This window comes from Thunnus maccoyii, chromosome 13 (genome assembly GCF_910596095.1).
Source record: "Thunnus maccoyii chromosome 13, fThuMac1.1, whole genome shotgun sequence".
Lineage (NCBI taxonomy): Eukaryota > Metazoa > Chordata > Actinopteri > Scombriformes > Scombridae > Thunnus > Thunnus maccoyii.
In genome coordinates this window covers 1,547,893-1,571,696 of record NC_056545.1, presented here as the reverse complement: position 1 = coordinate 1,571,696, position 23,804 = coordinate 1,547,893, and the positions used below count along the sequence as shown (strand labels likewise).

Sequence of the window (23,804 nt, the reverse complement as noted above, 5' to 3'; positions counted from 1 at the left end):
CCAGCTGCTTATTGTCTCTACACACCTGAGAGTACACATTTCAATCAAACTTTGACCAGGTCATGTGGGTTAAAAGTCTTTACTTTTCTAAAAATAGACTTGATGAAAATCAGGAAATTAATTTGTTTTACACACAAACTCATCAGGGGTTTTAAATTTACTAATTGAAATTCAAGTGAATGGGCCAAAAACTTGCATCATTTTGATGACACAGGTGTGAGCAAGACAGACACGTCTCACCCTTCAGAAAATTCACACCGTTGAGATTTGATGTTTCGCGATGACAGAGGAAGTCGCTATAACTTTATTGTAAATGCTCCAGTCTGCACCAAACTTCTCCCGGCCTGAACAAGTCTACATGACATTATTCCGTCGGTGATGAAAACTGGCTGAATAGCGCCCCCTACCAAATTTCAGCAAAGCAGCCCCCGCAGCAGGCAAAATAGTGGACAAAGGAAGTGATGTTTATCTCCTTCTTGCACTGTCTGAAAACAGCTCGGGTCTGAAGACATCTATATGCCCGTGACAGAAGCCCTTCGATTGCGTTGCGGCGTTGAGGGCCCGTTCAACGCTGCTTGCAGCTTTAGTTAGAGTTCCAGCTTTGTATCTTACAGTCAGGCCAGCAGGGTATGTGGACAGCAGGACAGACTCTAGAATGTACACAGTTATCTGCTGGACCAGCCACTTCAAAATAGCCTATTTTTATTAGAATCCTGGACTTTCTGTCAGGAGCAGACTGATTATCCACCTTAGTGTGGGCTGGACCGAGCTTCTCTACTGAATCTCCAGGCAACAGAATATACAATGACATGAACTAGAGTACTGAGTAAGAATTGTAAAGGGATTACATCATCCATCACTGTTTAACATTACTGATCTCATGGTATCACATGAAGTGGGTGTGAGGATTGAGATCTCAAAATGCATTTAAGGCCAGGCAAACCCTGCAGATCAGTTCCTCCCACATGGACTCAAGCATGGCTTCTAACCTGCTAACTGTCGGCACAGGGAACATGTATGTGGATTATTTTCTATTTTACATGTGAACTCAACAGACATTTCTGCAAAGATGATGGGCTTTTACTGTTCTAAGGGTAAAACTGTTTAATTGTGCTTTTGTGTCATAATTGCATTGAAATTTTAATGTTTTTTTGAGATCTTAAATGTGTTTTCCAGTTAGTCAAATTTACTGTATAACAGGGTAAAACCCTTCAGATATATTATCTCATTTTCACAGGGGTCCGATAAATGTCTCTCTAATATGTCAAATGCAACTCCATCTCAGACCAACATCACTGTTGGACTGCAGTACCGAGGACTACTGGAAATTGTGTTGTTTTCTGCTCCAATTACACTGCCATGCTGTGTGTTTCTCTTCATTAATGGGATCATGCTTTCCACCTTGAGGAGTAAGTCTGTGTTTAGGGAGACCTCCCGTTATATTCTTCTGTATAATCTACTTTTTGCAGACACTATGCAGATGGCACTAAGCCAGTTACTGTATCTACTGTCTGCTTGTAGAATATGGCTGACCTATCCTGCATGTGGTGTTCTCGCCATGCTCCTTGATCTCACAAATGAAGTGTCTCCTCTCACGCTGATGGTGATGTCTCTGGAGAGATATGTAGCTGTGTGCTACCCACTGAGGCACGCTACCATCATCACCATCAGAAACACAGGTGTGGCTATTGTTGTAGTTTGGGCGTTCTGTTCACTAAATGCTCTCATCCGAGTTATTTTGCTGTTAGATTTTCCATTTGAAGAACTGGAGAGCCTGCAGATGAAAGACTATTGCTCTGACACAGCCATGTTTCTCAGCCCAATATCTCATGATTATAACGAAGCCTTCACTTGTTTTCTGTTTGTATCAGCTAGTGTGACAGTAACTTGTTCCTATATTGCTGTGGTGATAGCAGCCAGGTCAGCCTCCACAGACAAAGCTTCAGCCCATAAAGCTCGTAACACACTGCTGCTGCACCTGGTTCAGCTGGGCCTCAGTCTTTCCTCAACTGCACATGATCCGTTGTTTATTGCCATTTCAAAAAACCTAGACAGAGTAGCCATTGTGCGCCTCCAGATTATTCTTTATGTATGTATTATCCTTCTCCCAAGATGTCTGAGTGCTCTAATCTATGGCATCAGAGACCAGACCATCAGACCCATCCTCATTTACCATCTATGCTGTCGATTGAAACTGCCAAGGCTGGGGTCTCACCCTAGGTGACATTGAATTATTCAAGCATTTTTTTCTTATTTAAAGAGATATATATTAATTTGAAAGAAATATGAATGTCTTTAATGTCTTTAAAATGTAAATACTGAATAAAATAATGTAGTATTGCAACAGTACTTTATATCCTTCCTGAATTATCTATACTCTGCACATACTGTATTTGAGTTCATTGTTTTTTAATTGTTGGAAAATGCAATATGCAGAAGTGATTTTAATATTTGTAGATATTTTAATGTATTCAAACACTTCAGTTCCAACACTGTTGCAAAAACTTAAAGTCCCCCTCCACTCAAAAATGTGTTCTTCTTATTACTTCACTTGGATGTTGATGTGAAGAATGATGTATGTGCAGTTTGTTTTCACATTCATCTGCTGAAAGTTTCTCTGTGCTCTGAGTATAAATAAATATAAGTTTTTAAAGTGTATTATTACAAGCATGATTTATGACACCACAACTAGTTTAGAGCCAGTCATGGTCCAATATGCAGTTTATACAAGTGTGATGTGGAAACTTGAAGCCTGCAGTGCACAAACACTGAGAATTTACTTTACAGTGAAGGTGGAGACATCTGGTGTCCAGTAGGAAAACTTTTGAAATTCAAAATATTTGCATATTCATATTCAAAAGAGAGATGGAGTAATAATAATAATAATGGTAATAAATTTTATTTATATAGCACCTTTCCTAACATAAAATGCAGCTCAAAGTGCTTTACAGAAAGAGGTGAAAACAAACAAAAAACAGATATTTAAAAATATTAAAAGAAAGGGATAAAAGAAATACAATAAACAATAAAAAAAACTACAGTGATAAAAAGAGGTAATAAGATAAAAAGAGGTAAAATCATGAGATAAGAAAGATAAAACAGGTAGTAAAAACAGTAAAGAGCAAATAAAAAGTTGAGTTAATTAAAAGCAAGACCATAAAATTAAGTTTTGAGCTGCTTCTTGAAAATATCAATAGAGGATATCATTTCAGTTAGTCAAATTTACTGTATAACAGGGTAAAACCCTTCAGATATATTATCTCATTTTCACAGGGGTCCGATAAATGTCTCTCTAATATGTCATATGCAACTCCATCTCAGACCAACATCACTGTTGGACTGCAGTACCGGAGACTACTGGAAATTGTGTTGTCTTCTGCTCCAATTACAGTGGCATGCTGTGTGTTTCTCTTCATTAATGGGATCATGCTTTTCACCTTGAGGACTAAATATGTGTTTAGGGAGACCTCCCGTTATATTCTTCTGTATAATCTACTTTTTGCAGACACTGTGCAGATGGCACTAAGCCAGTTACTGTATCTACTGTCTGCTTGTAGAATATGGCTGACCTATCCTGTATGTGGTGTTCTCGCCATGCTCGCTGATCTCACAAATGAAGTGTCTCCTCTCACACTGGTGGTGATGTCTCTGGAGAGATATGTAGCTGTGTGCTACCCACTGAGGCACGCTACCATCATCACCATCAGAAACTCAGGTGTGGCTATTGTTGTAGTTTGGGCGTTCAGTTCACTAAATGTTCTCATTCGAGTTCTTTTGCTGTTAGATTTTCCATTTGAAGAACTGGAGAGCCTGCAGATGAAAGACTTTTGCTCTGACATAGCCATGTTTCTTGGCCCAATGTCTGATGATTATAGCAAAGCCTTCACTTGTTTTCTGTTTGCATTAGCTGGTGTGACAGTAACTTGTTCCTATATTGGTGTGATGATAGCAGCCAGGTCAGCCTCCACAGACAAAGCTTCAGCCCATAAAGCTCGTAACACACTGCTGCTGCACCTGGTTCAGCTGGGCCTCAGTCTTTCCTCAACTGCACATGATCCGTTGCTTATTGCCATGTCAAAAAACCTCAAAAGAGTAGCAATTGTGTGCATCCAGAGTATTATTTATGTATGTATTATCCTTTTTCTAAAATGTCTGAGTGCTCTAATCTATGGCATCAGAGACCAGACCATCAGACCCATCCTCATGTACCATCTATGCTGTTGATTGAAACTGCCAAGGCTGGGGTCTCAACCTACATGACATTGAATTATTCAAGCATTTTTTTCTTATTTAAAGAGATATATATTAATTTGAAAGAAATATGAATGTCTTTAATGTCTTTAAAATTTAAACACAGAATAAAATAATGTAGTATTGCAACAGTACTTTATATCCTTCCTGAATTATCTATACTCTGCACATTGTTTTTTAATTGTTGGCAAATGCAATATGCGGAAGTGATTTTAATATTTGTATATATTTTAATGTTTTCAAACACCTCACTCTACATCAACAGAGTTCCAACACTGTTGCAAAACTTAAAGTCCCCCTTCACTCAAAAATGTGTTCCTCTTATTCCTTCACTTGGATGTTGATGTGAAGAATGATGTATGTGCAGTTTGTTTTCACATTCATCTGCTGAAAGTTTCTCTGTGCTCTGTGCTCTGAGTATAAATAAATATAATTTCAGAGTCATTAAAGTGCATTATTACAAGCATGATTTATGACACCACAACTAGTTTGGAGCCAGTCATGGTCCAATATGCAATTTATACAAGTGTGATGTGGAAACTTGAAGCCTGCAGTGCACAAACACTGAGAATGGACTTTACAGTGACGGAGGAGACATCTTGTGTCCAGTAGGAAAGCTTTTGAAATTCAAAATATTTGCATATTCATATTCAATAGAGAGAAGGAGTAGATGTCAGTTTATATATATATATATATATATATATATACTGTATATATTTACTATATTTGTGCTGATATGCTGCAGTAAGTAGGGTTGGGTATCGTTTGGATTTTAATGATTCTGATACCGATTCTGATTCTGATTCTGCTCATCAATTCTAGTTCTTAATGATTCTCAAAACCGATTATTTGAGAGGCAGGGTCAAACAGGCCACATGCTTATTTCACAGAAAAAAACTTTTATTTTGAAAAAACTTTATACAAGTCATATTCATATTCATAATTGACTTCATATAGTTTATGGAACATGTAAATGAATTTGATACAGTTTAGTGTATTTACAGTTTGGTGTTCTTAAAAGACATGTGATTTAGTGATATTTTCATTCAATTTTTTTTTTTATTCACTGTAGTGTAACTGTAACACTGAAACCAGATGAAATGACAACATGGCAAGTTGGCAACAGTCTAAAAACCAATTAATTTACAGTTTAGGGAGTTGCAGTCCATGTAGGTGTTGATGAGAGAGAAGTAGCAGTGCACTTTTCTTACAACCAAACCAAAATAACAAATTGCAACGAAGCCAAATAACAAATATAAAAAACTCAAACCCTGGTCCAGGCTAGAAGGTGTAAAAACTTCCAAAATTAAAAACAATTCTTGTTCAGAAAAATAATCATGTCTGCCTTCTCAGGCAGTATGCACAAGCTCTCGGCACAGACTGTGTCTCCCGCAGTGGGGAAAACCTGTTCACTGGGTGTGTAGTAGGCCTGGACACACAAATATGAAAAGGCCATGTCTGACGGTAAACGATACATCATTCACAGGTTCCACCACCAGGTAGCAGGGTTATCAGATGTAACAATTGATGGTATATCCTGATAGATTTGCATCTCCTTCTCTGCCTGGTCCTGGATGGACATGGACCTCTGCTGGGACGTCATCTTTTGTGTATTCTCATCGGCATAAAGCTCCTCCAGCTGAGACATTTTAGGTCTTTTGCAGGGAGGTGGTTGCTAAATTAATAAAGAACAGGCTTATCAGTAAAAAAGTAAAAACATCCATTAAAGGCATGATCATGATTAAAATTAAAAACATATCAAATATTATTCCAGCTACCATTTACTCACATTCCTCACTCTCTTTAGATCAAACATTTTAATGACGGAGGGGGAGACAGTATATATTTGTGAATGAATGACATTTCACCTGCTCAGAGTCAGTCAGCTTTCCGGCCAGTAACTTCCCCTTGATCTGGTCCCAGACAGTAGCACAGTTGTCCATCTTTTGTTTGAAGCGTTGGTCTAGTGCAGTGGCCACTTCAAGGAAGTTCCTGATGTCATCACTCTGTAAAACATAAATATTCTTTAAATGTACAATGAAGTCACAGGAATAGAATTATTTCATGTGTCTTCATTCATTTCATTATAGCCTCAGTCATTTACCTGGTGCCGCTTGGACAGGTTTTCCCACACTTGCTTCTTAAGGTTGGATACAAATACTGTATCCAAGTCAATTAGAATTATGATTGTTATAAATCTTAATTATGATTTTGCAAGGGTATAGGTCTTTTAAGGTTAAGTGACTGAGATGCAAGCACAATAAACCACAAATAAGTTCACTTTAATTACATACACATTTATTACTAATACTACAGCTACAAGTACTAAACACTACAACATTTTACAGAAAAGACACAAGAGGGAAAGGGAAACTGGTACACAAGGCTATGGCTAGTGAATGATTGAAATGCATGATGCAGAGTTATCTATTGTGCAGCTGGTATGAGAGACCTAACAAACAGATGAGATGACAGTGAGTCAAATCAACGGTACAACAGCTTGCCAATTTAAGTTACAAATTATGAAAGCACCAGGGTTTAAGCAAGTTGATGAAGGTTTTGTATGAATACCTGCTTGCTCCCTGGGGTGGCTTCTTGTAGAGAATGGAGTCCGATGTGCTGGGGTGAGGAGCTGGAGTCTGGATCTTGTAATGATGAGTAAGTCGGCCAGTCCGGAGTTGAAAAGTTCCCATTGGAAGAGAGCTCCTGGTTCATGCTCTCCTAGGCTTGATCCTCAACTCATGACTCTAGGTTATTGACAGAAAGTAGCATAGAGTCTCAGATAAGACACTGTTTTAAAGTTTTGGTCTGCCCACCCAGAAGGTGCATCCTGGCGAATCCCAGGGGTTGCAGAGTTCTTGGGGAGCAAAGTCAGTCCCCTCCTGTTCACGAACAGGCGGGTACAATTTCTGAATGTGGTTATTCTTTTAATCAAAGTATTTACAATTTAACAATTGCATGATTCCTAATTTTGCATTTTTGATAGTAGCTTTAGTGTTCTGAAAGTGAAACAAGCAGAACGGTACTAAACATGATAGTATTATCATGGATGAGGGGATTATGTTAGTGGTAAATTTCTTGGCATTAAGGCATGGAATAAAAATCTAACCAAAGTACATAACAACACAAATTGTGATATACACACATACTAACATAAGATATTAATTATCCTTAGACAAAATCTAAAACTACATTTGTAAGTCCATGGGTTTTACAGTCCTTTGTTCACTTTGATCTGACTGCAAACAGCAGGGGTCCATGCCATTTGATTGTGTGTGTGTGTGTGTTGTAGTAAATGTCTGTGAGTGTCGTGGCATATTGTGCAGCATGTCTTGTGCCTTATGTTGGTTTGCCCAGTGATCAGTTCTTGGGTTGGTCATTCAAGTCCTGAAAGTCAAAATCCACAGTGGGATTAAAGTTGATGCCAGCTCGTCTCTGTGTGTGACTGACTCTGAGACGTGAGTTATGATAGCCAATGGTGGAAGTCATTTATGCAAATGATACTATCAATTCACACTAGGGTGTGAATTGGTCTTCCCATCTTGCTGGCTCTTGTAGCTTGAAGGATCAAAGGTGGTTTGGGTTATTGGTCTGATTTGGTGACCATGTACGAGATAGAGGTTCCGCATCTGATTCCTTCCGGTTTGCAGGGGGTTGTTTAGATGGTCTGGTCAGTGAGGAGTTTGGGACTCTCAGTTATATATTATTGGCCAGCATTTCTGAGGCATTGAAGAAAGAGCTGGTCTGTTGTTTGAGGCTTGTTCTGTCTGCCTTTGACAAATGCAGTCTTACCCTACACTGACAAAGAGTCATAACTCTATTGATCCATGTAATCCTATAGCTCTCAATTCATCACCTCCTCCCCTCAACAGGCACCGATTTATCCCTAAACACAGGAACCTTAGAAACAGCAGTAAAACCTGTTATATATTTACCGTTTTTCTCAAATTGAATTTCCTGAACTAACTTCAATGATTTCTTCATCTAAACCATCAACCTGTCTCTTAGACCCCATCCCAACTAGGCTACTTAAGGAAGTCTTACCCTTAGTTAGCACTTCTTTACTAGATATGATGAATATGTCTTTAGTGACAGGCTATGTACCACAGTCCCTTAAAGTAGCTGTATTTAAACCTCCTCTTAAGAAGCCTACTCTTGATTCAGGCATTTTAGCCAACCATAGACCTATATCTAACCTTCCCTTTCTCTTTAAGATCCGTGAAAAAGAAGTCGCCAATCAGTTGTGTGATTTTCTACATAACAATGGTCTATTTGAGGATTTTCAGCCAGGATTTACAGCGCATCATAGCACAGAGACAGCACTGGTGAAAGTCCCAAATGATCTCCTAACTGCATTGGACAAAGGACTTCTCTCTGTACCTGTCTTGTTAGATCTGAGTGCCGCATGTGACACCATTGACCATCACATCCAATTACAGAGACTGGAACATTTAATTGGCATTAGAGGAACTGCATTAAGCTGGTTTAAATCCTGTTTATCAGATCAATTTCAGTTTATACTCGTTAATAATGAATCCTCCATGTATGCAAAAGTTAGACACAGAGTTCCACAAGGTTTTGCGCTTGGATCAATGCTATTCACCTTATATATGCTTCCTTTAGGTAATATTATTCGGAAACACTCCATAAAGTTTCATTGCTATGCAGATGATACTCAGTTATATTTATTAATGAAGCCAGATGAAACCAATCAGTTAAAGAAACTCTAAGCATGCCTTAAGGACATAAAGACCTGGATGACCTGCAATTTTCTACTATTAAACTCAGACAAAACTGAAGTTCTTGTGCTTGGCCCTAAACACTTTAGAAACACATTATCTAATGATATAGCTGTTCTAGATTACCCTGGCCTCCAGCTCCACCGTAAGGAATCTGGGAGTTATCTTTGATCAGGATATGTCCTTTATCTCCCCCATAAAACAAATGTCAAGACTGCCTTTTTTCACTTACCTAATATTGCAAAAATCAGGCACATCCCATCTCAAAAAGATGTAGAAAAACTAGTCCACGTATTTGTTACTTCTAGGCTGGATAATGCAATTCCTCATTATCAGACTCTCCAGCTGTTCCAGAATGCAGCTACATGTGTACTGACTAAAACTAGAAAAAGAGATCACATTTCTCCCATTTTCGCTTTGCTGCATTGGCTTCCTGTAAAATTCAGAATAGAATTTAAAATCCTTCTCCTCACCTACAAAGCCCTTAATGATCAGGCACCATCATATCTTAAAGAGCTCATAGTACCCTATTATCCTACTAGTACACTGCACTCTCAGAATGCAGCTTACTTGTGGTTCCTACAGTCTCCAAAAGTAGAATGACAGGCAGAGCCTTCAGCTATCAGGCTCCTCTCCTTTAGAACCATCTTCCAGATTCGGTCCGGGGTGCAGACACCCTCTCTATGTTTAAGAGTAGGCTTAAAACTTTCCTTTTTGATAAAGCTTATAGTTAGGGCTAGGCAGGCTCGCCTTGGATCAGCTCCTAGTTATGCTGCTATAGGCATAGACTGCCGGATGACTTCAAATGATGTGCTGAACTCCTCTCTCCTCCTCCTCATTTCCATCTGTACACATCCATGTACTATTAATGCATATTACTGACTCGGCTTCTTCCCTGGAGTTTTTGGGCTTTCTCTTCTCACAGGAAAATCTAGAGTCTGGGTTGTGGACATTGGGGGCCATGGCTGCAGGGATGGTGGCATGGTCCTGTGCGTGTATTGCCTTGACACTTCTTCCTGCTATTATTGCTATTATTATTATCAGTAATATCTCTATTATTATTATCATTGTTATTGTTATTATTGTTGTTGCTGTGCACCTCTGTGTCTCTCTCCCCTTCCCTGTTTCTCTCTCAACCCAACCGGTCAAGGCAGATGGCCATCCACCTAGAGCCTGGTTCTGCTTGAGCTTTCTTTCTGTCAAAGAGGAGATTTTCCTTGCCGCTGTTGCTATGTGCTGCTCATTGGGGAATGTTGGGTCTCTATAAATAAGATTGAATTGAATTGAATTGAATTGAATTGAATTGAATTGAATTGAATTGAATTGAATTGAATTGAATTGAATTGAATTGAATTGAATTGAATTGAATTGAAAAGGTGAATCTAAATTTTAAAGGAACATTAAACAAATGAGATGAATTTGGATTTTGGTTCACTTTGTTGGAGCTTGGTACACAGCAGCACTCAAAGATGATTTTTGATCAGTATCAATACTAATGTCCTCCATTAACAAGCAGAAAATATTTTTAAAAGAAACATAAACATAAAACATAAAAAAACCATAACTGCTCTACCACTCATCAAATCTTCAAAATCCCTACAATGCAAAAAACCTTTGCTCTACAGAACAGAGGCCAACAGTCAGTGTGACTGTTTTAATGATGTTGACTGAAAACAGCATTCAGCTTTACATTTGTAACTTGACCTTGCAAACTGAATATAAAACCTCATTTACAGTGTCAGATGCAAATATTTACATGACTTAAGTCTCATGTTCAATCTAATCTTTTATCCTAATCTGTGACTTCAACCTGAGATAGTTACATTCATACAATATCACAAACTGTACCAACAAACTCATGAAGGCATTTTACAAAAAACAATCCTTATTTTGTTATTTTGGAAACTTGGGGAGCATTCCTATGAAATCCCAGTATTAATATTAAATGTTTGACCCATCATTAGGCCGGTCAATATCAGACTGTGCTCTAATAAATCTACCACACCCTCTGATACAACAGATACTCAGCTGCTTATTCAGGCATTATGCTGGTAATTAAAAGATCCAATATAAGTGATGGGGGACAAAATCCACAGTCCTCGTTTTGTGCAAAAAGTTAATTAAAAGTTTATGTTAAGCTAATTCTCTATGGTCTACTGTAGGGAATGTTAAGTGTTCAATATAGTGCATTAGAATCATAACTTTGGCTAGGTATTGCAACAGGAATACATATTTTTTCTATAATTATTTATGGTCAGAACACATTTTGATTAAAAGTTTTCTGTCTTTTTTATTGTTTGCAATTTCAATGGGGACAAGGTCTATGATGATTGTTTATATATCTCAATCTAATACCCATTTTACTGTATTTGAACATTAAGCCCACTACAATGGATTCCCAAATCCACAGCAACAACCAACAGACCCAGACTGTAACTGCCTTGACCAGCTACACGCCCAGCCAGAATATTTTCTCAAAATATGTGTGATTGGACGAGAGTATTACCCATAGAGTCCAGTAGAGGGTGGAGCCTGCGTGAGATAGAACCAAAGTAACTGTTTTTGGAGCCAAAGAAGAGGAATTAAAAGTCAGCACTCAGCTTCAATCGATAATGTTAAAAACCACAAACTAAGCCACAAATCTTGGTGTAATCATGGACTCAGACCTGAATTTCAACAGCCACATTAAGACAATTACAAAGTCAGCTGAAGAATGTATCAAGGATTAAAAGACTTATGTCTCAACAGGAATTGGAAAAACTTGTCCATGAATTTATCTCCAGTAGACTTGACTAGTGTAACACCGTCTTCACAGGTCTCCCTAAAAATATCGATCAGACAGCTGCAGCTGATTCAGAACGCTGCTGCTCGAGTCCTCACTAAGACCAAGACAGTGGATCATATAACTCCAGTTCTCCGATCTTTACACTGACTTCCTGTCTGTCAAGGAATTGATTTTAAAATACTGCTGTTGTTTTATAAAGCACTGAATGGTTTAGGGCCAAAATACGCTTTTGGTCTGCTGTTATGTTGTGAACCATCCAGACCTCTCAGGTCGTCTAGGGCATCTATGCTCCACATATCTGAACAAACTCCCAGAAAACTGCAGGTCTTTAATGACTGTTTTTGATTGTATTTAAGTGTCCTTATATTGTGTGTTCCTTTTCCACATTGTCTCACCTTGCCTTGTTGCTAAATAAACTTGCCTTGTCTATTTTGGTGATGCAAGGCTAAGAAAAAGTATACTGGCATCCTAAATAATTTCCAACAACCATAACAGCAGTTGCATTAGAAGAGAGTCGTTGTTACTTAGAGTTACAGCTTTGTATCTTGCAGTCAGGCCGGCAGGGTATGTGGACAGCAGGACAGACTCTAGAATGTACACAGTTATCTGCTGGACCAGCCACTTCAAAATAGCCTATTTTTATTAGAATGCTGGACTTTCTGTCAGGAGCAGACTGATTATCCACCTTAGTGTGGGCTGGACCGAGCTTCTGTACTGAATCTCCAGGCAACAGAATATTCAATGACATGAACTAGAGTATTGAGTAAGAATTGTAAAGGGATTACATCATCCATCACTGTTTAACATTAGTGATCTAGTTACCATACTTACATGTCATGGTATCACATGAAGTGGGTGTGAGGATTGAGATCTTAAAATGCATTTAAGGTCAGGCAAACCCTGCAGATCAGTTCCCCCCACATGGACTCAAGCACGGCTTCTAACCTGCTAACTGTCGGCACAGGGAATGTATGTGGGTTATTTTCTTTTTTACATGTGAACTCAACAGACATCTGCAAAGATGATGGGTTTTTACTGTTCTAAGGGTAAAACTGTTTAATTGTGCTTTTGTGTCATAATTGCATTGAAATTTTAATGTTTTTTTTTTTGAGATCTTAAATGTGTTTTCCAGTTAGTCAAATTTACCGTATAACAGGGTAAAACCCTTCAGATATATTATCTCATTTTCACGGGGGTCCGATAAATGTCTCTCTAATATGTCAAATGCAACTCCATCTCAGACCAACATCACTGTTGGACTGCAGTACCGAGGACTACTGGAAATGGTGTTGTCTTCTGCTCCAATTACAGTGGCATGCTGTGTGTTTCTCTTCATTAATGGGATCATGCTTTTCACCTTGAGGAGTAAGTCTGTGTTTAGGGAGACCTCCCGTTATATTCTTCTGTATAACCTACTTTTTGCAGACACTGTGCAGATGGCACTAAGCCAGTTACTGTATCTACTGTCTGCTTGTAGAATATGGCTGACCTATCCTGTATGTGGTGTTCTCGCCATGCTCGCTGATCTCACAAATGAAGTGTCTCCTCTCACACTGGTGTTGATGTCTCTGGAGAGATATGTAGCTGTGTGCTACCCACTGAGGCACGCTACCATCATCACCATCAGAAACACAGATGTGGCTATTGTTGTAGTTTGGGCGTTCAGTTCACTAAATGTTCTCATTCGAGTTCTTTTGCTGTTAGATTTTCCATTTGAAGACCTGGAGAGCCTGCAGATGAAAGACTTTTGCTCTGACATAGCCATGTTTCTTGGCCCAATGTCTGATTATTATAACAAAGCCTTCACTTGTTTTCTGTTTGCATTAGCTGGTGTGACAGTAACTTGTTCCTATATTGGTGTGGTGATAGCAGCCAGGTCAGCCTCCACAGACAAAGCTTCAGCCCATAAAGCTCGTAACACACTGCTGCTGCACCTGGTGCAGCTGGGCCTCAGTCTTTCCTCAACTGTACATGACCCATTGGTTATTGCCATGTCAAAATTCCTAGACAGAGTAACACATTTGCGCATCCATAGTATTATTTATGTATGTATAATCCTGCTCCCAAGATGTCTGAGTGCTCTAATCTATGGCATCAGAGACCAGATCATCAGACCCATCCTCATTTACCATCTATGCTGTCGATTGAAACTGCCAAGGCTGGGGTCTCAACCTACATGACATTGAGTAATTCAAGCATTTTTTCTTATTTTAAGATATATATATATATATATATATATATATATATTAATTTGAAAGAAATATGAATGTCTTTAATGTCTTTAAAATTAAAATACAGAATAAAATAATGTAGTATTGCAACAGTACTTTATATCCTTCCTGAATTATCTATACTCTGCACATACTGTATTTGAGTTCATTGTTTTTTAATTGTTGGCAAATGCAATATGCAGAAGTGATTTCAATATTTGTAGATATTTTAATGTATTCAAACACTTCACTCTACATCAACAAAGTCCCAACACTGTGGCAAAAACTTAAAGTCCCCCTCCACTCAAAAATGTGTTCTTCTTATTCCTTCACTTGGATGTTGATGTGAAGAATGATGTATGTGCAGTTTGTTTTCACATTCATCTGCTGAAAGTTTCTCTGTGCTCTGAGTATGAATAAATATAAGTTTTTTAAAGTGTATTATTACAAGCATGATTTATGACACCACAACTAGTTTGGAGCCAGTCATGGTCCAATATGCAGTTTACACAAGTGTGATGTGGAAACTTGAAGCCTGCAGTGCACAAACACTGAGAATGGACTTTACAGTGAAGGTGGAGACATCTGGTGTCCAGAAGGAAAACTTTTGAACCTCAAAATATTTGCATATTCATATTCAATAGAGAGAAGGAGTAGATGTCAGTTTATATATATGTACTGTATATATTTACTATATTTTAATTGTTAATTTTATGTATATATTTATATCACCTGTCTTTTATGGTAGTTGTGTTTTTCTCATACATTGTATGGGTATTGATTTTTATCTTACCTTTTAACTTTGATTGTTATGAACAACAACACCAAGGTAACGTCAATAAATTGGCAATAAACCTGTTTCTGATTCTGATTTTAAGGACGTTTAACAAAGCATTTGCACTTTTTTGAGGAAAACACATCAGACACAAATATAACTCAAAGCAAATGATTTTTCTATAATTAATACACATCTGGAGGAGATCTTTAAAGAAATCCAAGTGAGGGGTTTTCAATGAAATGTTTAAATATTGTAGATTTATTGTCTATATAAAGTTCATTTAAGGTGGTAATTCCATTTTTACCCCAGATATTAGTTGTTCCATCAATAGACAGATTAATACATACAATTATAACATATCATAATACATATGCTTATTATATGATTGGGAGAGTGAAGTGAAAAGTCAATCATTGTAAAACAATGTCTGAGCTGAATTGAAACTTCAAAGGAACATTCAACAAATGAGATGAATTTGGATTTTGGTTCACATTGTTGGAGCTTGGCACACAGCAGCACTCAAAGATGAACCAGTTATTTTTGATCTGTTTCAATACTTATTTCCTCCATTAACAACTAGAAAATATTTTTAGCATAAAATAACCATGTATGCTCTATTGCTCATCACATATTCAAAATCCCCTCAATGCAAAAACCTTGGCTCTAGAGAACAGAGGCCAACATCAGTGTGACTGTTTTAATGATGTTGACTGAAAACAGCATTCAACTGTGCATTTGTGACTTGACCTTTCAAACTGAATATAAAACCTCATTTACAGTGTCAGATGCAAGTATTTACATGGCTGAAGTTTCATGTTCAATCTAATCTTTTATCCTAATCTGTGACTTCAACCTGAGATAGTTACATTCATACAATATCACAAACTGTACCAATAAACTCACAAAGGCGTTTTAAAAGAAACAATCCTCATTTTGTTATTTTGGAAACTTGGGGAGCATTCCTATGAAATCCCAGTATTAATATTAAATGTTTGACCCATCATGAGGCCGGTCAATATCAGACTGTGCTCTAATAAATCTACCAAACCCTCTGATACAACAGATACTCAGCTGCTTATTCAGGCATTATGCTGGTAATTAAAAGATCCAATATAAGTGATGGGGGACAAAATCCACAGTCCTCGTTTTGTGCAAAAAGTTAATTAAAAGTTTATGTTAAGCTAATTCTCTATGGTCTACTGTAGGGAATGTTAAGTGTTCAATATAGTGCATTAGAATCATAACTTTGGCTAGGTATTGCAACAGGAATATATATTGTTTCTATAATTATTTATGGTCAGAACACATTTTGATTAAAAGTTTTCTGTCTTTTTTATTGTTTGCAATTTCAATGGGGACAAGGTCTATGATGATTGTTTATATATCTCAGTCTAATACCCATTCTACTGTATTTAAACATTAAGCCCACTACAATGGATTCCCAAATCCACAGCAACAACCAACAGACCCAGACTGTAACTGCCTTGACCAGCTACACGCCCAGCCAGAATATTTTCTCAAAATATGTGTGATTGGACGAGAGTATTACCCATAGAGTCCAGTAGAGGGTGGAGCCTGCGTGAGATAGAACCAAAGTAACTGTTTTTGGAGCCAAAGAAGAGGAATTAAAAGTCAGCACTCAGCTTCAATCGATAATGTTAAAAACCACAAACTAAGCCACAAATCTTGGTGTAATCATGGACTCAGACCTGAATTTCAACAGCCACATTAAGACAATTACAAAGTCAGCTGAAGAATGTATCAAGGATTAAAAGACTTATGTCTCAACAGGAATTGGAAAAACTTGTCCATGAATTTATCTCCAGTAGACTTGACTAGTGTAACACCGTCTTCACAGGTCTCCCTAAAAATATCGATCAGACAGCTGCAGCTGATTCAGAACGCTGCTGCTCGAGTCCTCACTAAGACCAAGACAGTGGATCATACAACTCCAGTTCTCCGATCTTTACACTGACTTCCTGTCTGTCAAAGAATTGATTTTAAAATACTGCTGTTGTTTTATAAAGCACTGAATGGTTTAGGGCCAAAATACACTTTTGGTCTGCTGTTAGGTTGTGAACCATCCAGACCTCTCAGGTCGTCTAGGGCATCTATGCTCCACATATCTGAACAAACTCCCAGAAAACTGCAGGTCTTTAATGACTGTTTTTGATTGTATTTAAGTGTCCTTATATTGTGTGTTCCTTTTGCACATTATCTCACTTTGCCTTGTTGCTAAATAAACTTGCCTCGTCTAGTTTGGTGATGCCAGGCTAAGAAAAAGTATACTGGTATCCTAAATAACTTCCAACAACCATAACAGCAGTTGCATTAGAAGAGAGTCGTTGTTACTTAGAGTTACAGCTTTGTATCTTGCAGTCAGGCCGGCAGGGTATGTGGACAGCAGGACAGACTCTAGAATGTACACAGTTATCTGCCGGACCAGCCACTTCAAAATAGCATATTTTTATTAGAATGCTGGACTTTTTGTCAGGAGCAGACTGATTATCCACCTTAGTGTAGGTTGGACCGAGCTTCTGTACTGAATCTCCAGGCAACAGAATATTCAATGACATGAACTAGAGTACTGAGTAAGAATTGTAAAGGGATTACATCATCCATCACTGTTTAACATTACTGATCTAGTTACCGTACTTACATGTCATGGTATCACATGAAGTGGGTGTGAGGATTGAGATCTTAAAATGCATTTAAGGTCAGGCAAACCCTGCAGATCAGTTACCCCCACATGGACTCAAGCACGGCCTCTAACCTGTTAACTGTCGGCACAGGGAATGTATGTGGGTTATTTTCTATTTTACATGTGAACTCAACAGACATCTGCAAAGATGATGGGTTTTTACCTTTCTGAGGATAAAACTGTTTAATTGTGCTTTTGTGTCACAATTGCATTGAAATTTTGATGGGTTTTTTTTTTTAGATCTTAAATGTGTTTTCCAGTTAGTCAAATTTACCATATAACAGGGTAAAACCCTTCAGATATATTATCTCATTTTCACAGGGGACCGATAAATGTCTCTCTAATATGTCATATGCAACTCCATCTCAGACCAACATCACTGTTGGACTGCAGTACCGGAGAGTACTGGAAATGGTGTTGTCTTCTGCTCCAATTACAGTGGCATGCTGTGTGTTTCTCTTCATTAATGGGATCATGCTTTTCACCTTGAGGAGTAAGTCTGTGTTTAGGGAGACCTCCCGTTATATTCTTCTGTATAATCTACTTTTTGCAGACACTGTGCAGATGGCACTAAGCCAGTTACTGTATCTACTGTCTGCTTGTAGAATATGGCTGACCTATCCTGTATGTGGTGTTCTCGCCATGCTCGCTGATCTCACAAATGAAGTGTCTCCTCTCACACTGGTGTTGATGTCTTTGGAGAGATATGTAGCTGTGTGCTACCCACTGAGGCACGCTACCATCATCACCATCAGAAACACAGATGTAGCTATTGTTGTAGTTTGGGCATTCAGTTCACTAAATGTTCTCATTCGAGTTCTTTTGCTGTTAGATTTTCCATTTGAAGAACTGGAGAGCCTGCAGATGAAAGACTTTTGCTCTGACATAGCCATGTTTCTTGGCCCAATGTCTGATCATTATAACAAAGCCTTCACTTGTTTTCTGTTTGTATTAGCTGGTGTGACAGTAACTTGTTCCTATATTGGTGTGGTGATAGCAGCCAGGTCAGCCTCCACAGACAAAGCTTCAGCCCATAAAGCTCGTAACACACTGCTGCTGCACCTGGTGCAGCTGGGCCTCAGTCTTTCCTCAACTGTACATGACCCATTGCTCATTGCCATGTCAAAATTCCTAGACAGAGTAACACATTTGCGCATCCATAGTATTATTTATGTATGTATAATCCTGCTCCCAAGATGTCTGAGTGCTCTAATCTATGGCATCAGAGACCAGATCATCAGACCCATCCTCATGTACCATCTATGCTGTCGATTGAAACTGCCAAGGCTGGGGTCTCAACCTACATGACATTGAGTAATGTCAAGCATTTTTTCTTATTTTAAGATATATATATATATATATTAATTTGAAAGAAATATGAATGTCTTTAATGTCTTTAAAATTAAAATACAGAATAAAATAATGTAGTATTGCAACAGTACTTTATATCCTTCCTGAATTATCTATACTCTGCACATACTGTATTTGAGTTCATTGTTTTTTATTGTTGGCAAATGCAATATGCAGAAGTGATTTTAATATTTGTAGTTATTTTAATGTATTCAAACACTTCACTCTACATCAACATAGTCCCAACACTGTGGCAAAAACTTAAAGTCCCCCTCAACTCAAAAATGTATTCTTCTTATTCCTTCACTTGGATGTTGATGTGAAGAATGATGTATGTGCAGTTTGTTTTCACATTCATCTGCTGAAAGTTTCTCTGTGCTCTGAGTATGAATAAATATAAGTTTTTAAAGTGTATTATTACAAGCATGATTTATGACACCACAACTAGTTTGGAGCCAGTCATGGTCCAATATGCAATTTACACAAGTGTGATGTGGAAACTTGAAGCCTGCAGTGCACAAACACTGAGAATGGACTTTACAGTGAAGGTGGAGACATCTGGTGTCCAGAAGGAAAACTTTTGAACCTCAAAATATTTGCATATTCATATTCAATAGAGAGAAGGAGTAGATGTCAGTTTATACATATGTACTGTATATATTTACTATATTTTAATTGTTAATTTTATGTATATATTTATATCACCTGTCTTTTATGGTAGTTGTGTTTTTCTCATACATTGTATGGGTATTGATTTTTATCTTACCTTTTAACTTTGATTGTTATGAACAACAACACCAAGGTAACGTCAATAAATTGGCAATAAACCTGTTTCTGATTCTGATTTTAAGGACGTTTAACAAAGCATTTGCACTTTTTTGAGGAAAACACATCAGACACAAATATAACTCAAAGCAAATGATTTTTCTATAATTAATACACATCTGGAGGAGATCTTTAAAGAAATCCAAGTGAGGGGTTTTCAATGAAATGTTTAAATATTGTAGATTTATTGTCTATATAAAGTTCATTTAAGGTGGTAATTCCATTTTTACCCCAGATATTAGTTGTTCCATCAATAGACAGATTAATACATACAATTATAACATATCATAATACATATGCTTATTATATGATTGGGAGAGTGAAGTGAAAAGTCAATCATTGTAAAACAATGTCTGAGCTGAATTGAAACTTCAAAGGAACATTCAACAAATGAGATGAATTTGGATTTTGGTTCACATTGTTGGAGCTTGGCACACAGCAGCACTCAAAGATGAACCAGTTATTTTTGATCTGTTTCAATACTTATTTCCTCCATTAACAACTAGAAAATATTTTTAGCATAAAATAACCATGTATGCTCTATTGCTCATCACATATTCAAAATCCCCTCAATGCAAAAACCTTGGCTCTAGAGAACAGAGGCCAACATCAGTGTGACTGTTTTAATGATGTTGACTGAAAACAGCATTCAACTGTGCATTTGTGACTTGACCTTTCAAACTGAATATAAAACCTCATTTACAGTGTCAGATGCAAGTATTTACATGGCTGAAGTTTCATGTTCAATCTAATCTTTTATCCTAATCTGTGACTTCAACCTGAGATAGTTACATTCATACAATATCACAAACTGTACCAATAAACTCACAAAGGCGTTTTAAAAGAAACAATCCTCATTTTGTTATTTTGGAAACTTGGGGAGCATTCCTATGAAATCCCAGTATTAATATTAAATGTTTGACCCATCAGACTGTGTTCTTATAAATCTACCAAGCCCTCTGATACAACAGATGCTCAGCTGCTTATTCAGGCATTATACTGGTAATTAAAAGATCCAATATAAGTGATGGGGGACAAAATCCACAGTCCTTGTTTTCTGCGAAAAGTTAATCAAAAGTTTATCTTAATCTAAATCCCTATGGTCTAATGTAGAGAGCGTTAAGTGTTCAATACAGTGCATTAGAATTATAACTTTGGCTAGGTATTGTAATGGGAATATATATTTTTTCCATAGTTATTCATGGTCAGAACACATTACATTTTGATTTGCTTTGTTTGAGGTGGTAGATAAGAGTGTCAGATGAATAAATGGAGATGTCGGATATTGTAGCGTGTCTAGATGGATCATGGTTGGGGGAAGAAACAGTGAACTCAGGGCAGTGCAGAAAGCCGAAGAACGCCAGTAGGTACATGGATTCCAGGACTTTATCAATGTAAGGGGATTGATAACCTGTACAGAGAGTTCTGATGCAAGTGAAAAGGAGGTCTGAAGTGAGGGGCGAACATTTTGGCAAGAGATGTGGTTCAGCCTTATGGAGACCTTTGATCAACATGCTGATGTATGAGTGGGACAAGGCTGGACACGGTGCTCCTGAGGACAGTCTTATGAAGAAGTTGATTCCGCTGATGTAGACCTGTATAGTGGAAGACTTAATCTTGAGGATAAAATGGGCGAATGTGATAAACCTGGAGAGGGTCACGACATTAAGTGAGGTGAATGGAAGGCCATGGGAGGCATGGAAACCTTTGAAGCAGTTCCATCCGGTCAAATATGATGAGAATGTTCAGAGAGCAAGGCTGTAGAGGATCATATCTCGAGGTGATAACTTAATGTTTATGTTAAATGTCAACTGAAGATGGTGGCTGAAAACGGGGGGACTAGGGTCAGAAGAGGGTCAGCGTCTGGTGCCAATTGTTTTAATTTCTGAAATGAGAAACGAGACAGAGAGAGAGAGAGAGAGAGACAGTCTGTCACGGGTCATGTGAAAACTGAGACAAAGGGGAAAGAAACTTTTAAGACTGTATTCAGACCAACTCAGACAGTGAGGCGAAAATGCCTGTCCTCCCATTCATTTGAATGGGAGTAGTGTGTTTCAGCTGCAGGTGTTTTGGCTGCTGCCTTGTTAATGAAATGTTCAATGTAAATAAACTTGCCTGGCCGAGTTTGGCGATGCCAGGCTGAGAAAAAGTATACTGGTATCCTAAATATTTTCCAACAACCATAACAGCAGTTGCATTAGAAGAGAGTCGTTGTTACTTAGAGTTACAGCTTTGTATCTTGCAGTCAGGCCGGCAGGGTATGTGGACAGTAGGACAGACTCTAGAATGTACACAGTTATCTGCTGGACCAGCCACTTCAAAATAGCCTATTTTTATTAGAATGCTGGACTTTCTGTCAGGAGCAGACTGATTATCCACCTTAGTGTAGGTTGGACCGAGCTTCTCTACTGAATCTCCAGGCAACAGAATATACAATGACATGAACTAGAGTATTGAGTAAGAGTTGTAAAGGGATTACATCATCCATCACTGTTTAACATTAGTGATCTAGTTACCATACTTACATGTCATGGTATGACATGAAGTGGGTGTGAGGATTGAGATCTTAAAATGCATTTAAGGCCAGGCAAACCCTGCAGATCAGTTCCTCCCACATGGACTCAAGCAGGGCCTCTAACCTGCTAACTGTCGGCACAGGGAACATGTATGTGGGTTATTTTCTGTTTTACATGTGAACATGTAAAACTGTTTAATTGTGCTTTTGTGTCATAATTGCATCGAAATTTTTATGTTTTTTTTTTTGAGATCTTAAATGTGTTTTCCAGTTAGTCAAATTTACTGTATAACAGGGTAAAACCCTTCAGATATATTATCTCATTTTCACAGGGGTCCCATAAATGTCTCTCTAATATGTCATATGCAACTCCATCTCAGACCAACATCACTGTTGGACTGCAGTACCGGAGACTACTGGAAATTGTGTTGTTTTCTGCTCCAATTACACTGCCATGCTGTGTGTTTCTCTTCATTAATGGGATCATGCTTTTCACCTTGAGGAGTAAGTCTGTGTTTAGGGAGACCTCCCGTTATATTCTTCTGTATAATCTACTTTTTGCAGACACTGTGCAGATGGCACTAAGCCAGTTACTGTATCTACTGTCTGCTTGTAGAATATGGCTGACCTATCCTGTATGTGGTGTTCTCGCCATGCTCGCTGATCTCACAAATGAAGTGTCTCCTCTCACACTGGTGGTGATGTCTCTGGAGAGATATGTAGCTGTGTGCTACCCACTGAGGCATGCTACCATCATCACCATCAGAAACACAGCAGTGGCCATCATTGTAGTTTGGGCGTTCAGTTCACTAAATGTTCTCATCCGAGTTCTTTTGCTGTTAGATTTTCCATTTGAAGAACTGGAGAGCCTGCAGATGAAAGACTATTGCTCTGACACAGCCATGTTTCTCAGCCCAATGTCTGATCATTATGACAAAGCCTTCACTTGTTTTCTGTTTGTATCAGCTGGTGTGACAGTAACTTGTTCCTATATTGGTGTGATTATAGCAGCCAGGTCAGCTTCCACAGACAAAGCTTCAGCCCATAAAGCTCGTAACACACTGCTGCTGCACCTGGTGCAGCTGGGCCTCAGTCTTTCCTCAACTGTACATGACCCATTGATTATTGCCATTTCAAAAAACCTCAAAAGAGTAGCAATTGTGCGCATCCAGAGTATTATTTATGTATGTATTATCCTTCTCCCAAGATGTCTGAGTGCTCTAATCTATGGCATCAGAGACCAGACCATCAGACCCATCCTCATTTACCATCTATGCTGTCGATTGAAACTGCCATCGCTGGGGTCTAAACCTAGGTGACATTGAATAATTCAAGCACTTTTTCGTATTTAAAGAGATACACATTAATTTGAAAGAAATATGAATGTCTTTAATGTCTTTAAAATTTAAATACAGAATAAAATAATGTAGTATTGCAACAGTACTTTATATCCTTCCTGAATTATCTATACTCTGCACATACTGTATTTGAGTTTATTGTTTTTTAATTGTTGGCAAATGCAAATGCAGAAGTGATTTTAATATTTGTAGATATTTTAGTGTAGTCAAACACTTCACTCTACATCAACATAGTCCCAACACTGTGGCAAAAACTTAAAGTCCCCCTCAACTCAAAAATATGTTCTTCTTA

At 38.1% G+C, this 23,804-nt stretch overlaps 5 protein-coding genes across 5 annotated transcripts; all 5 read left to right on the top strand.

Moving 5' to 3' along the window:
* Positions 1–1,480: 1,480 nt before the first annotated feature.
* LOC121910462 (odorant receptor 131-2-like) lies at positions 1,481–2,224 on the top strand. The gene has a single exon (XM_042431691.1). It carries the CDS (start codon positions 1,481–1,483, stop codon positions 2,222–2,224), a length of 744 nt encoding a protein of 247 aa, XP_042287625.1.
* A 1,073-nt stretch (positions 2,225–3,297) lies between these two features.
* On the top strand, positions 3,298–4,224 carry LOC121910632 (odorant receptor 131-2-like). The gene has a single exon (XM_042431887.1). It carries the CDS (start codon positions 3,298–3,300, stop codon positions 4,222–4,224), a length of 927 nt encoding a protein of 308 aa, XP_042287821.1.
* Positions 4,225–12,992: 8,768 nt separating this feature from the next.
* LOC121910461 (odorant receptor 131-2-like) lies at positions 12,993–13,955 on the top strand. The gene has a single exon (XM_042431690.1). It carries the CDS (start codon positions 12,993–12,995, stop codon positions 13,953–13,955), a length of 963 nt encoding a protein of 320 aa, XP_042287624.1.
* Positions 13,956–17,809: 3,854 nt separating this feature from the next.
* On the top strand, positions 17,810–18,772 carry LOC121910457 (odorant receptor 131-2-like). Its single transcript, XM_042431686.1, has one exon. The coding sequence runs from the start codon at positions 17,810–17,812 to the stop codon at positions 18,770–18,772; it is 963 nt and encodes a 320-aa protein (XP_042287620.1).
* A 3,738-nt stretch (positions 18,773–22,510) lies between these two features.
* Positions 22,511–23,473, top strand: LOC121910455 (odorant receptor 131-2-like). Its single transcript, XM_042431685.1, has one exon. The coding sequence runs from the start codon at positions 22,511–22,513 to the stop codon at positions 23,471–23,473; it is 963 nt and encodes a 320-aa protein (XP_042287619.1).
* Positions 23,474–23,804: the final 331 nt, after the last annotated feature.